This window comes from Neomonachus schauinslandi, chromosome 10, assembly GCF_002201575.2.
Source record: "Neomonachus schauinslandi chromosome 10, ASM220157v2, whole genome shotgun sequence".
Classification (NCBI taxonomy): domain Eukaryota; kingdom Metazoa; phylum Chordata; class Mammalia; order Carnivora; family Phocidae; genus Neomonachus; species Neomonachus schauinslandi.
The window spans coordinates 34012462-34026549 of NC_058412.1; the positions used below are offsets into that span (position 1 = coordinate 34012462).

Consider the following 14088-nt stretch of genomic DNA (forward strand, 5'->3'; position numbering starts at 1 on the left):
CATAGTGTTGCAGATTTATTTCTCAATTTTCTATTCCATTAATCTTTGTGTCTGTGCCAGTACCATACCGTTTTGATCACCACAGCTGTGTAATATAACTTGAAGTCGAGAATTGTGATGCCTCCAGCTTTGCTTTTCTTTTTCAAGGCGTTTTTAGTTTTTAGGGTGCAAATTTGCACTTCTGTTAAATTTGTACCTAAGTATTTCATTCTCCTGATACCATTTTAAATTAAATTGAGAAAAGTTTCATTTTCAGAATATTTATTATTAGAATATATAAATACAACTGCTTCTCATCTTTTGATCTTGTATCCTGCAACTTTGCTAAACTCATTTCTTCTAATAGTTTTTTAGTGGACTCCTTAGGGTTTTCTATAGGCAAGACCATGTAAACACTACAAAGTGTTTTCTTTCCAATCTGAATGCCTTTTTTTTCTTGTCTAATTGTCGTGAGTAGAAGAACCTCCAGTACAGTACTTAATAGAAGTATCTTAGAAGGAAAGCCTTTCACCACTAAGTATAATGTTAGTTGTAGGTTTTTCATAGCTGTCGCTTGTCATGTTGAAGAATTTTCCTTCTCCTCTTAGTTTGTTGAGAATTTTTAATCATGAAAGGGTTTTGGATTTTGTCAAATACCTTTTTTGGCCTATTGAGATAACATGTTTTTGTCCTTTATTAATGTGGAGTAGTTAAGATGTTAACTTTGTGTTCTTGAGGTAAATCCTATTTGGTCATGGTATATATGTTGCCAGATTCAGTTTGTTCATATTTTGTTGAAGATTTTTGCATGTATATTCATAAAGGATATTGGTCTGTAGGTTTCTTGTGATGCCTTTGCCTGGTTTTGGTATCAGGGTAATAAGCATATAAATGGATAAAAGTTAGTAAATACTAGTAATTGTTAATCATTAGTTACCAAAATCTTAGATCTATCAAACCAGTAACTATAAACCATTTAATTAACAAATTACACTTAGGCACCACACCCCACATGTGATTTTCAAATATAACATTCTCTCATTTTTTTAATTGAAGTACAGTTAACATACAGTGTTATATCAGTTTTAGGTGTACAATATAATGATTCAGTAATTCTGTACATTACTCAGTGCTCATCAAGATAAGTGTATTCTTGATCCTCTTTATCTATTTCACCCCACCCCTCTGGAAACCACCAGTTCTCTGTATTTAAGAGTCTATTTGTCTCTTTTTTTTCTTTATTTTGTTTCTTAAATTCCACATGAGTGAACTCACGGTATTTGTCTTTCTCTGATTTCTTTCTTTCTTTTTTTTTTTAAAGATTTATTTATTTATTTGAGAGAGCGAGAATGAGAGAGAGTACATGAGAGGGGGGAGGGTCAGAGGGAGAAGCGGGCTCCTCGCTGAGCAGGGAGCCCGATGCGGGACTCGATCCCGGGACTCCAGGATCATGACCTGAGCCGAAGGCTGTTGCTTAACCAACTGAGCCACCCAGGCGCCCCATCTCTGATTTATTTCACTTAGCATTCTGTCCTCTAGAATATCCTCTAGGTCCATCCACGTTGCAAATAGCAAGAACTCATTCTTTTTTATGGCAGATTAATATTCGATTGTATATTTACCATATTGTCTCATTTTTAAAAAATTTGGGCTTCTTGATGGGATTTAAAGTTTTTCATAAAGCTAACAATATGTGTAAACTTGAACTGTTATGAATTTGAAAGTTTATAATCTCTGAATTGTTAAAAATATATTCTCCTTGATTTTTCCAAGACCCCAGTTGATATCCTTCCCTTTCCTATTTTTTGAAACCAGTTTCTCTAAAGACACTTACCTACCACCCTCAGACCTCAGAGGAACCACGGATATATTTACCATCCCATCAGGATATCAGGTCTATATCAATTCAGACAGAATTCTCCAGGCACCTTACACAGAACTTTACTCTGGTGTTGTTTGGACCCAGTTCTGTTTCCAAACCAACAGCGTTTTTGCCATAGTCATTTTATTGGCTGGTAAATGGGGGTGAGACACCCGAAATTAGAGAAATCAATAGACCTGAAGTGATAAGGAGAATAAAAAGCAAGGATTAAAGTTGGAAATTGTTTCAAAGAGAAAAATCCCTAAAATTGAGTCAGTATATAGAACAACTATTTATAGCATATCTGGATGTAAAGGGGAGTGGACAGACTGAGAGAGGTGACTTCAAAGAAGATCCCGAAGTTTCTGGTCTACAGTGATAGTGATAGCTTTGACAAGGAAGCAGGCTGGGAAGGTGAGCCTGGTGAGTGGGTAGGTAAAGAATTTAGTTGTTGACATGGAATCACAAAATCCTAGACCTGGAGAGATTTAAGTGATCTGACTCAACTCCTCAATTGTGATGGTGACTGTCACTTCAGCAAACCAGCAGTGTAGCTAAAGTATTGTTGACTCTAAAGTTCTGAGTCTAAAAAATGCTCCTGCTGTTCAAAAGGAGCGATAATCAAAGACATATTAGTGTTAGTGGAGACTTTTCTTTGACATAATTAAAAGAGAAAGCTTCTAATTAGAAAAGAATAGCTTTTTTCCTCTGTAATTTAGTGTTAACCTGGCCCACGGGTACCTCTGAGCTCATTTCCCATTGTGCACAGTGTCTTTGAACTCCATCAGCATGAATCTCCCTGAGTTCTGCCTTGTTATAAGTCCAGTTCTGAGTCACTCTTCAGATGCTTATTGAGTTCCAGCAACTTGTAAAGCACTGAACTAGATGCAGTGGGTAGCACAAAGAAATATGAGACTTGGTCCCAACCCTAAGTAGATTATAACCTATTTAGATACTACATAAAGAGATAAAGAGCATTTCCTATTAGTGTTGTAATATTACTTGAATAAACAGGCACTAATACTTAAAGATCAACAGAGAAATTACAGTGAGTCTTAGTGGTCAGAGAATGCTTCACAGCGGAGGTATTGGTCCTGCCTTGAAGTTCTTGGATCTTGAAGAAGCAGTGAAGAGTGAGGAGCTCATATTAAGCAGGAGGAATGGATTGAGCAAATGTCGGAAACTATGAGCCAACTGGATTAGCACATTCCTAAATTCTTCTTCTTCTTCTTTTTTTTTAAATTTTATTTATTTATTTATTTGACAGAGAGAGAGAGAGACTGTGAGAGAGGGAACACAATCAGGGGGAGTGGGAAAAGGAGAAGCAGGCTTTCCGCTGAGCAGGGAGCCCGATGTGGGGCTCGATCCCAGGACCCTGGGATCATAACCTGAGCCGAAGGCAGTCGCTTAACGACTGAGCCACCCAGGCGCCCCATTCCTAAATTCTTTGATACCTAAACAGTGGAATCCAAACTCCTTAGCCTGGCCTTTAAAGCTCATTAAAAATCTTTTCCTCACCACTCCAGCTAGAGTGGTCAAGTTGTTATACTTTATATACATGCCAACCCTTTTTGTAGTTTCTTATCTACTGCTCTGTTTATTTGGTGCCACATTTGATGTGATGAAATCCTAGACCACCCATCTCCTCTGTGATTACTCCCTGCTCTGAGACTTCATAATCCTTACAACTTGTATAATTCATATTACTTTAACTGTTTACCACTTTATACTCATTCTGTCTCCCCAGTTAGATTATAAACTCCTCTTCTGCCTCCTTGGCTAACTCCTTTTTTCTCTGGATCCCTAAATGTTAATGTATCTCAAAGACCTAGAAAGAGCACTTTCTATGGAATCATACCCTTCCCTTGTGTGATATTAGTGAAAAGCACAAGGGCCAGAAGCTCTCTCAACCTAACTAGTTGGTTGATGACTGGTCAGATGTTTTAAAATCAGAGCATTTCATTGTTTTTATTTGTAAAATAAGAGGGTTGAATTAGGCTTCTCTTCCCCCTGTTTTGACTTTACATTTTTCTGATACTAAATTATTCCTATTCTTTTAAGTAGAAGATCATGAAGAAGGAAGGGGGTGGCACAGGGCGGCGGTGGGGGTGGGGTTACAAACCTGCCACCCAGAGGACACACTTTATATTATTTTTTTTAACTCCTGTTATAAACATATATATGCATTTAGGGACTTTAAAATTGATACTTTACATCTAAAATCTTGATTCTTTTCTTGCCACTAAGGAAATCAATATAGTGTCTTTTTAGAAAGTTGAGATAAATGATGGTACTACTCTTTGTTACGTGACCCACAGGTCAAGAGTAATTTAAATATATCACCAAAGATTTCCCCTCTGTGATACCGAGCAATTACATTTAGAAGTATGCATTAGGTCCTTTAGGCCATATAAAGCCTGATAATGATGCCAAATTATCTTAAAGCAGAAGCTTGGACTGAAGTAAGAATATACTCTGGACTGAAGTAAGAATACAGTTCAACATCGTGAAACTTAAAAACTTATTTCTTGAAAATTCCCTTTGCTAGAGGATTTGTTATCTTCTCCATACATTTCTTAGAGACAGAGGTCCTGAGCCCAAAAGTCTTTTCTGAGGGTAGAACATACTTCATGCAATGGAAAGGGTGGGAACTTTAAAATTATTGCTGGGATCCCTATGGAAGTTACTTTTTTATAACAAAGTTATTAAATTATTAACTAAAAATTACTTGATTAAAGTAGGATAATTAACCTCTGATATATAATTAAAGAAATAGAAAAAGTAGACAGGTTTGTTTTTTGGAGAGATTTTGATAGCTACCATCTCTAATCAGTCAACAATTCAGAGTTGTAGGTTTCTGCATGTTACACCAACAGACATTCTGGGGTTTGTTGTGGGTTTTGTTTTGTTTCCTAGTTTTTAAGGGAATTTCCAAAAAGAAAATTATTTGCAATTTTCCTAGGAAGATTAAATTGACTTAGAAACAGTCTTAAAACAGTAGTTTGGGGTCAAGGGGAATGGTAGTTGGGGCTCTTCAGATAAAAAATGGCAATTTTTCGGGCGCCTGGGTTACTCAGTTGGTTAAGCGTCTGCCTTCGGCTCGGGTCATGATCTCAGGGTCCTGGGATCGAGTCCCATGTCGGGCTCCCTGCTTGCTCAGTGGGGAGTCTGCTTCTCCCTCTGCCCCTCCCTCCCACTTGTGCTCACTTGCTCTCAATTAAATGAATAAAATCTTTTTAAAAAATGGTAATTTTTCAAATGCCTAAGATAAAGTTTCCATAAATTCATTAAAAAAACTTGAAATCTGGTACCTACAGAAGTAGCACTGTATCTCATTGTTATTTAGGTCTGTCTGATCAGTCTGGGTTGGAATATTTTGTTACCCTTATTCTGAAAAGGCAGTTCACAGTTCACTTGGCATCAGCGTTGGCATTTCTTGGCTCAGAGGCTACAATGGTAGCCATAAAAATCGATTAATAAATTACATTCTCAGAAGAAACCTATAATCTATGGGTACTGTCCAATTGCAGTAAAGTAACACACCTTTTGAAATGGAAATGATAACTAAACATGCAGCGTAGAACTTCACAGTACCAGTTTCCTACTATTGGCCTTAACTCAAGCATTGACAAATAGAAGCCATTTCTCTTACCAACGTAGAAGACAGAATTTATGAATTAGGCTAGCTACCCAGAAGTTTCAACCATAGCTCACAAGTTACTAAAATTCACTCATGAATGTTTTTAATTCAAGAGGGATTTCACTGATGGTAAGAGTTGGCGTCTTTTTTTTTTTTTTTTTTTTTAGATTTTATTTATTTATTTATTTGACAGAGACACAGCGAGAGAGGGACACAAAAGCAGGGGGAGTGGGAGAGGGAGAAGCAGACCTCCCGCAGAGCAGGGAGCCCGATGCGGGGCTCGATCCCAGGGCCCTGGGATCATGACCCGAGCCGAAGGCAGATGCCCAACGACTGAGCCACCCAGGCGCCCCAGAGTTGGCGTCTTTTAGTCTTTCATCTTCTACCTTGCATGCACTAAGGCATGTTAAACAACGTCACTAAACTTTTTTTTTTTTTTTTAATTCTTTCATGCCATTTTTTCTCTCCTAAATAGTATTTCTTTTACTCTGAAGAGGAAACGGTCTCTTTCTGGGTATTAGTTTTAAAATTACAAGGAACTGTCCATATGATTTCTGTATTGGCTTATTTTAGTGGTGGATTTTTTTTCCCATCTTAAAAACAAAACTTGCTAGTCTTGTCTCGTTCTCTCCACACCAAACATTTTTTCCTACACACTGCACTATTAAATAATTCTTCCTAAAACTTGGCTTTTGTCATTTTCAAGACTTGCTTTATATTTGTTTATTCATTCTCCAAATATTTATTTAGTGACTGATCTGAGCCAGGCCATGCCCAACTCTAAACTCCTTGAAGCAGCTGTGTATGCTGTTTATAACCTGCTTTTTTCTCACTTACCCAGTTTCTAGTTGTCTGTCCTCAGTTGCCAGTCTTTGCTTTATACCTCGTATTTTGCCATGCTTTTCTGAAGCACCATCCTTCCTTCCAGTGCCCCCCCCCCTTTTTAAGATTTACTTACTTTAGAGCGAGTGAGCATGGTGGTGGGGGCGGGCAAGGGGAGAGGGAGAGCGAGTGTTAAGCAGACTCCACACTGGTCAAGGAACCCAACACGGGGCTCCATCTCAGGACCCTGAGATAGGACCTGAGCCAAAACCAGGAGTCCAAGGCTTAACCAGTGCCACCCAGGCGCCCCTTCAAGTGCTCTTATAAAAAGATTTGATAAGTCATTTATTATATAGTTGAATTTAACCATTATCTTACCTCTCAAAAGGCTTTTACATTTTGACTTTTCCTGTAAATGTGAACAATAAACTGTCTTTGAAAGAATTCAGAGCTGTGTGCACATGTGGAGGTATTGGAGAGGCAGAGCGCCCCCTGCTGGTTCCTTTGAAATCACACTAAATGAAGGGCCCAATCACACTAAATGAAGGGCCCTCTGCCTTCCCCTCCCACCTTCATACTGCCTGTGCTCCTTCCCATCTCCATAGCTGTGCAGCTGTCCCTCCTCCTGCCACTGAACCGCCTGTACCTGTTTCCCTCCGTGTTCAGCTCAACCTATCCTACGTCCTTCCTAAAGGTTTTTCTGTGTCTTCTATTGTTCATTTCCCTTCTGTGAGCTCCTCTATTATATATGGTCACCATCACTGAGATTGGCTCTTAAATGTCCTTTGTTTCACTTGGGTTGTTTCTTTTTCCCCATCTCTAATCTTCAGGAACACTGATCCTATCATCTTAACTTTCTGTTTAGATGCTACCTAGCAAAGAGACCCAGTTGAATTGAGTGAATACCTAAATAGAAATGAGAACATGCCTAGGCCCATATATGTATATTGTATTTAGCAACATTTTGCAAAATGAATTTATCCTTCAGTGGATGATGGAAACATGTCATTAAGGGCATTATTAAAATTTGTTGAAATTTTTTAAAAGGGAGAAAAAATCGTTTTTTTTCTTTAAGTGCTAATATCTAAAGAAAATTTTGATTTTTACTTCTTAACAGGTGGTTTGTTCTAGATGCAGAAACCAGAGATCTAGTTTCTATCCACACAGATGGGAATGAACAACTCTCTGTGATGCGCTACTCAGTAGGTAGGCAGATTTACCCCCATCCTGGCATACACAGCATTTCTCTGTCATTGCATATTTTCACTTCCACTAAAGCTGACTACTTTTTTTCTTTACTCTCTAAACTTGTTAACTATTGAATATGTTTCCCCCAACATCAGATTAAAATCTGTTGCAGGAAACTGCAAAAGATCTTCTAAAGTTAAACAACATTCTAAATCATCAAATTTAGAATGAACTGTTACAACTGCATTTGCAACTGAAAGCAGAATACAGTGCAGTCAGATCCTATTTTGGGGGAATTACACATACTCAGAATTTTGAATAGGTATTAGGCTGAATGTTACATCTATTTAGTAATTTTTTTATATGTAAGAAAATATAAAATAAATTACAGTAATATTCAAAATACACACTATTATAGGCTGTTCAAGCTCTTTAAAATCTAGTTGCATTACTGACTACATAGTATTGATTAGTTTTGTTAATTAGATAAAATACTCAGCAACTCATAAGAATTTGATAAATTCATTTAGCCTTATTTGAATAATTCTTTATACTTTATTCAAAATGTTAATTATGTTTCCATAATATTCCCATTCCTTTTTCCCCATTATTAATATGGTTTTGATTCATATCATTCTTCTCTGGAGTTAGTGTGAGTGACATTTGCTTATATTTGAAAATATATTCCAGTAGTTGTTGGATCAGTGTGGGATCCAAAGGATCTTTTTGATTGCTTCTAAGTTGTTTAAAAGGAAACACAGAATACTATTCTCTGAGTTGAACATGGAAGGAAGAGTATTTGCTCAGGCTATAACGCCTGGCAAGTTATCCTAAAGCAGAAAAGGTTTTCTGTTTGTCTTGGCTTTTTTAGTGCTGTACTAGCAAATTACTACAAACATAGCAATTAAAATCCAAAGATCAGTTGGACTTTATTGACCATCTGTTACATGGTAAGAACAATAGAAGAGACCATAAAGGAAGAGAACATAGTCGCTTCCCAGGTTGGAGAGGTCATATGTGCTCAGCTGAAATGAGCAATTGAACACTCAGCTTATGAGTACTGTGTACTTAGACCCATAAGAGCAGGTTAACTTCCTTGGAGCCAGTTTGTAGCTAACTAGAAGGAGATGAGCCTAGAGTCTAAGACCTGTGAGTATCTCTAAGAAATGACTGGACTAGATGGCCATGTTTTTCAAATCTGCTTAGTGATGGAAGGATTCATTCATCAAATACCAAATAACAGTTAAATTCGATTTAACATTTGTAAAATATCATTCACTTAGTACAGGTCCAATAAAATAGCAAATATGTCAGTACATTTCTCTAGTTAACACTTTTTCCTGTCTCATTCTAGATGGCACCCTCCTGGCGGTAGGATCTCATGACAACTTTATTTACCTCTATGTAGTCTCAGAAAATGGAAGAAAATATAGCAGACATGGAAAGTGCACTGTAAGTAGTTAAAGTAAAATAAGCTGTAAAATTGTTGGAAAATTTTACTTTTAATAAGTTAAATTTTTACATTGATGTATCCATTGTTTTCTGTCCTTAACTGCTTTAAACTTTAATCTCTTTGAAAACAGATTACTTAACGGCAGAATATTGCCATTCCCTGTGTGCTTTAGAAATGTTTCTTCTTTTGATGGGAGTTTAATATCTGTTTCTGACTAGATAAAGGCAGTTTCTTAAATCAAAGCTGTTTCCATAGGAAACCCTTAGAATAACACTTTGAAAATGGAGTGAGTCAGAAATGAAAGGGTATCTCACTTTTAATCCCAGTGTCCCACATTCCTGTCCATCCCCAACACCCTGAAATTTCCTGTATCACCTCTTTCACCACTAAAAGTAAAGTAATTTATATGGAGATCTGTCTGCATTAAGAGAGTTAACAGAAGCATATTTCCTTTAATTTATTCTGATCGACTTTGTTATCATTTTAAGGTAGACTTGATTCAGTTCTGTAGACATACTGAGTACTTACCTTATGGCAGGCATTCTGCTAATTTGAGAAATGTTCTAGACACCAGAAATATATGTAAGATTTATTCCTTATCCTCAAAAAGTATACATTTGAGCTGAGGGCAGGACAAGAAAGGCAGTCAATACAGCAGAGTGGTTAAGAGCACCGACTTGGGATTCGACCACCTGGATTTGAGTTCTTATTTCACCACTTACAAGCTAGTGTGACCTTGGGCAGGTTACTTAAATCTCTGTTTCAGTTTTCTCATCTATAAAATGAGGATAACAGCTGTTTCTGCTTCACTGGATTAAAATAAATTAATGCATATAAAATACTTAGAATAGTGCTTGGCAAATAATAGGTACTCAATATGTGTTAACTATTTTTATAGAAAATGAGGTAGCTTGGTGTGTATGTTAGGAAAGGATTAGAAAATTACTTGATGAATTAGTGGTTAGTGGCAGCACAGATCACAAAATGGCTTTAGGGGATAAATAAAAGAATTTCGTTTTTAGAAGCCTATACATAAGCAAAATCCAGGCCATTTACTACTATTCAAAGAAGAGACTTGTTTATTTACTTTGTGCATATACATGTGTGTGTGCACACAACATTATTTTGTACCATAGGCTAAAACCAGCCTATAAACTGATCTACGAGCAACATCAAAGTTTCAGAATTTATCCAAAATAATCTTTTTGCCTTGATAATAATTATGAATCATTAACCATTAATTTATTGAAATCTCTTTTAATCAGCTTATTATCATAATATTTGTTATATGAAATAGTACAGTAATGCCTCATTGTAACCACATGAGCAAATGAAATGTTCCACTGAAAGGAATTTTCAGGTTACTGAAGTTTACCTACCAGGCTCCTTAACCTTAATTAAGAAAAATTAAGTTTCTCTTAATTTTCTGCCTCAATCTTTTAAAAGTTCATGTCTTAATAAACAGAGTATATCAATTAAAATTTAATCTTGTGGAATCATATAAAATTTTACAGGTAGCCCTGTAGCACACACTTGGCTCAGCTCTTATTTCACTGATGTAGAGACTGACTTTCAGACAAAAGACTTGTCCTTGGTCACATCTTGACTTGGTGGCAAATCCAGGGCCTGAACCCTCTTCTCTTAGTAGAGCAGACTCTCCAGTGTAATAATGCCTCACATTTTTCAGTATCTGTCTCATTGTCGTATGCTCTTAGAGTACAACTGATCCAGAAAGGAAACAGCAGTATATGACATTGGATAATGAGAATGACCTTGGAAGTGTTGAGAAATGGCAGGCTTATCAATTGCAAAAGACTTGGCCTTCTCCAATTAGGCAGCTTTTATCTTTAAAGCATTTGAAAGTATTATTTTGAGATATCCTTAGGAACTGTTAAAAGTTGATAGTACTGCTTGAGGCTGTAATGAAAGGCTCAGCTAGTCTGCTTTTCTAATTATCTAATGTTCTGTGCTTTGCTTCCAGCTCTCACTTCTCCTTGCTGTCTGCTTCCACCAGCTGGTCTTAGAGTTTCATGTTAACTGCTTTTATCTGTTGTCTGCTAGGGTATAGGTATAGGACAGACAGAACAGAGCTAATACTGTTTTGCCGCTTACTAGATTGAGACTTTAGGCAAGTAATTAACTTACTTGAGTCTTAATTTTATTATCTTAAAATTGGACATTATAACAGTTCCTACTCTATAGAATTGTTGTGAAGGTTAGGAACTACTCTCAGAGTTGCAAATACAAATGCTGTTTTCTGTTTTATTTCCAGTATTTTCCTAGTACTAGTCAATATTTAAGTAACCACCATAGCTGCAGAAGCTATTTAGAACTTTAGAGAATGTCCCTTTAATAAATTAACCAAGCAGTTGGAGCCTGTCCCTCTTCGTGGCATCATTTTATGTGCAAATGTCAGTTGAGAAGATGACTGGTACCCGAGAACATAAACGAGTACTTCCTGGTAGAGGGGAGTGGCATGCTTGACAAGGTTGTTACAGGCCAAGGCCTTGCTCACAGTCAGAAGCTAAGAAACAAACAAGATCCATTTTAGAGAAATTGACTTACATTATGCAAGTTCTCCAAAGCTGTTTTATAAAATACCAATTTCTGGGGCGCCTGAATGGCTCAGTCATTAAGCGTCTGCCTTTGGTTCCAGTCATGATCCCAGGGTCCTGGGATTGAGCCCCGCATCAGGCTCCCTGCTCATCGGGAGGCCTGCTTCTCCCTCTCCCACTCCCCCTGCTTGTGTTCCCTCTCTTGCTGTCTGTCAAATAAATAAAATCTTTTTTAAAAATAAATAAATAAATAAAATACCAATTTCTAAAAGCTGTAAACTGGTAAGGGACTGAATCCTAGTTTCTTCTGGCCAGTCAGGTTTTCTGTCTATAAACAAGTCTCAGGAAACGAACTCAGAATCCGAATGCAGGTTTATTCATTTAAAATAAGGTATATAAATGCCGAGGGGACAGGACATGCTCATCTTCCAGCCAGTACTTCCCTTCTGGCAAAAATATGCATGTGAAACCAGAGTATAATCAGGAGGTGAGCAAACTTAGCACGTACATCCCCAGTAAGTCAATAGCTGCCACTGGAACTGGTCTTGGTTCAGGTCCCTCTATCCTAGACATTATGGGTGCTGTCCACGTTTGCCTCTGTGACTCATTGCTGACCACCTACCTGAATAACACTTTCTTGGGACAGATTCATACATGCTGTCAGGTTGTACTCTGTCCTTGCTGGCCTTGGACTTATGATGACTCTTAATTCTTGGCCTTTTTCTGCTTTGACTTATTCTATGTTGATTGTAAAGTTTTAACTCTCAAGAGGTCCCTGGGGAACTTCCACTGCAGTTTCCATAAACACACAAAACTTGCTCTGCCGTTGGTTGAATTTGCTTGCTATTATGTAGCAACCTCAAACACCTCAAGTTTGTTTACTACACATGGTTGGTCCCAGATCTTCTCTTTGAAGGAACCCCAGTGATCTTCCAAGAAGTTATGTGCTCCTGGGGCGCCTGGGTGGCTCAGTCGTTAAGCATCTGCCTTGGGCTCAGGTCATGATCCCAGGGTCCTGGGATCGAGCCCCACATCGGGCTCCCTGCTCCACAGGAAGCCTGCTTCTCCCTCTCCCACTCCCCGCTTGTGTTCCCTCTCTCGCTGTCTCTCTGTCAAATAAATAAATAAAATCTTAAAAAAAAAAAAAAGTTATCGGCTCCTCCTAAGCCTGACTTCTCTGGACGGGGTGAGGGATGGAGAGGAAGAGAGAATGGAGTCATCCCTCTATACTGTTTGTCTGTCTGTGGCAACCTTTCATTTTCTCTTCTGTGACCTGTCTGCCCTCTCACTTCCCACGTTTGCCCCTGGGAGCACACTGTCTTCAGCTGCCCCTGTGCTCTCCGCATTCCCTCCTGCACACACCCCAAACCTACTTTACCAGATCTGTGGCATTTTCTGCCTCTTAATTAGACCATAAAATTTAGAATAACCTTTTTTCTTTCTTTTCCCGTGAAAACATCCATCTTCTTAGTGTTCAGTACATATTAGAAAAAGTGGCTTGATCAAACTATAGGATTCCGGGGTTCATGGTTGTATCCTGTATTGAGTGTGTAAGCAGTTTGATTTCTTTCTTTTTGAGAGAGTGTGAGTGCATGTGTGTGCAGTCAGTGGGGGGAGGGGCAGAGGGAGAGAGAATCTCAAGGGGACTCCATGCTGAGCGTAGAGCAGAGCCTGATCATGTAACTCTGAGATCATTACCTGAGCTGAAACCAAGAGTCAGACGCGTGACTGAGGCCCCCAGGTGCCCCTAAGCAGTTTGATATTATAACTGCTGCTATAGAAAAGTTTAGGCTTTGGATTCAGGAGCTCTTTTTAACTTGTCTCCTGCAAAGCCCTAAGGTGGGGCTGGGCTGGGCTGGATATGATTTTCTTTGCTTTGCATATTGGGCTTCTCTTATAAGATTTAATATGTAAGAAAGATTTTATAGCTAAAAAGAATTTGAAGACTGCCAGTTGGCTATCTGAAATATCCTTGAGTGTGAGTTGAGGATTGATAACTATATCAATATATATATATATATACACACACACATATATACATATATATACACATACACATTTATATATACACACACATAAATATACATACATGTTTGGGGGGGGGTGTTTTTTGTTTTTTAAAGAACAGCTTTCCCTTGAACCAGCAAAAGTACATCAGAAACGTGATTGGGGTGGCGGGGTGGCGCCTGGATGGCTCAGTCGGTTAAGTGTCCTAGGATCAAGTCCCACGTCAGGCTCCCTGCTCAGCGGGGAACTTGCTTCTCCCCTGCTTTTGCGCTCTCTCGCAAATAAATAAATTTTTAAAAAAAGAAACTCCAGGGTGGTGTCTGGGAAGGTAACATTATAGACCCCAAATAGTTACATTTAATCTTTTGCTTATTTATTGGAATCCATACCAGGGAAAAAATACTTTGTTTTTCCAGTATGAATTGGTAACTTCCCCAAGGTCTTTTCTATATTGGGTACTTTTGCTATTCAGGAGTCCTTTTTGAGAATACTTTATACTGATTTACCTTCTAAATATGTTCTGTGTCCAGTACAGATGGAACTACATGATTATGTATACATATAATGCTTGTGATGCTCTTTT

The 14088-nt window shown here is 38.1% G+C and overlaps 1 protein-coding gene across 1 annotated transcript in view; it reads left to right on the forward strand.

Moving 5' to 3' along the window:
• Positions 1–14088, forward strand: part of EML4 (EMAP like 4) — a 147911-nt gene that overhangs the window by 125386 nt on the left and 8437 nt on the right. Inside the window, exons 19-20 of the mRNA XM_021697806.2 lie at positions 7420–7508; positions 8845–8942. Of these exons, the coding sequence (XP_021553481.1) occupies positions 7420–7508; positions 8845–8942 (187 nt within the window). The remainder of the gene's footprint in view (positions 1–7419; positions 7509–8844; positions 8943–14088) is intronic.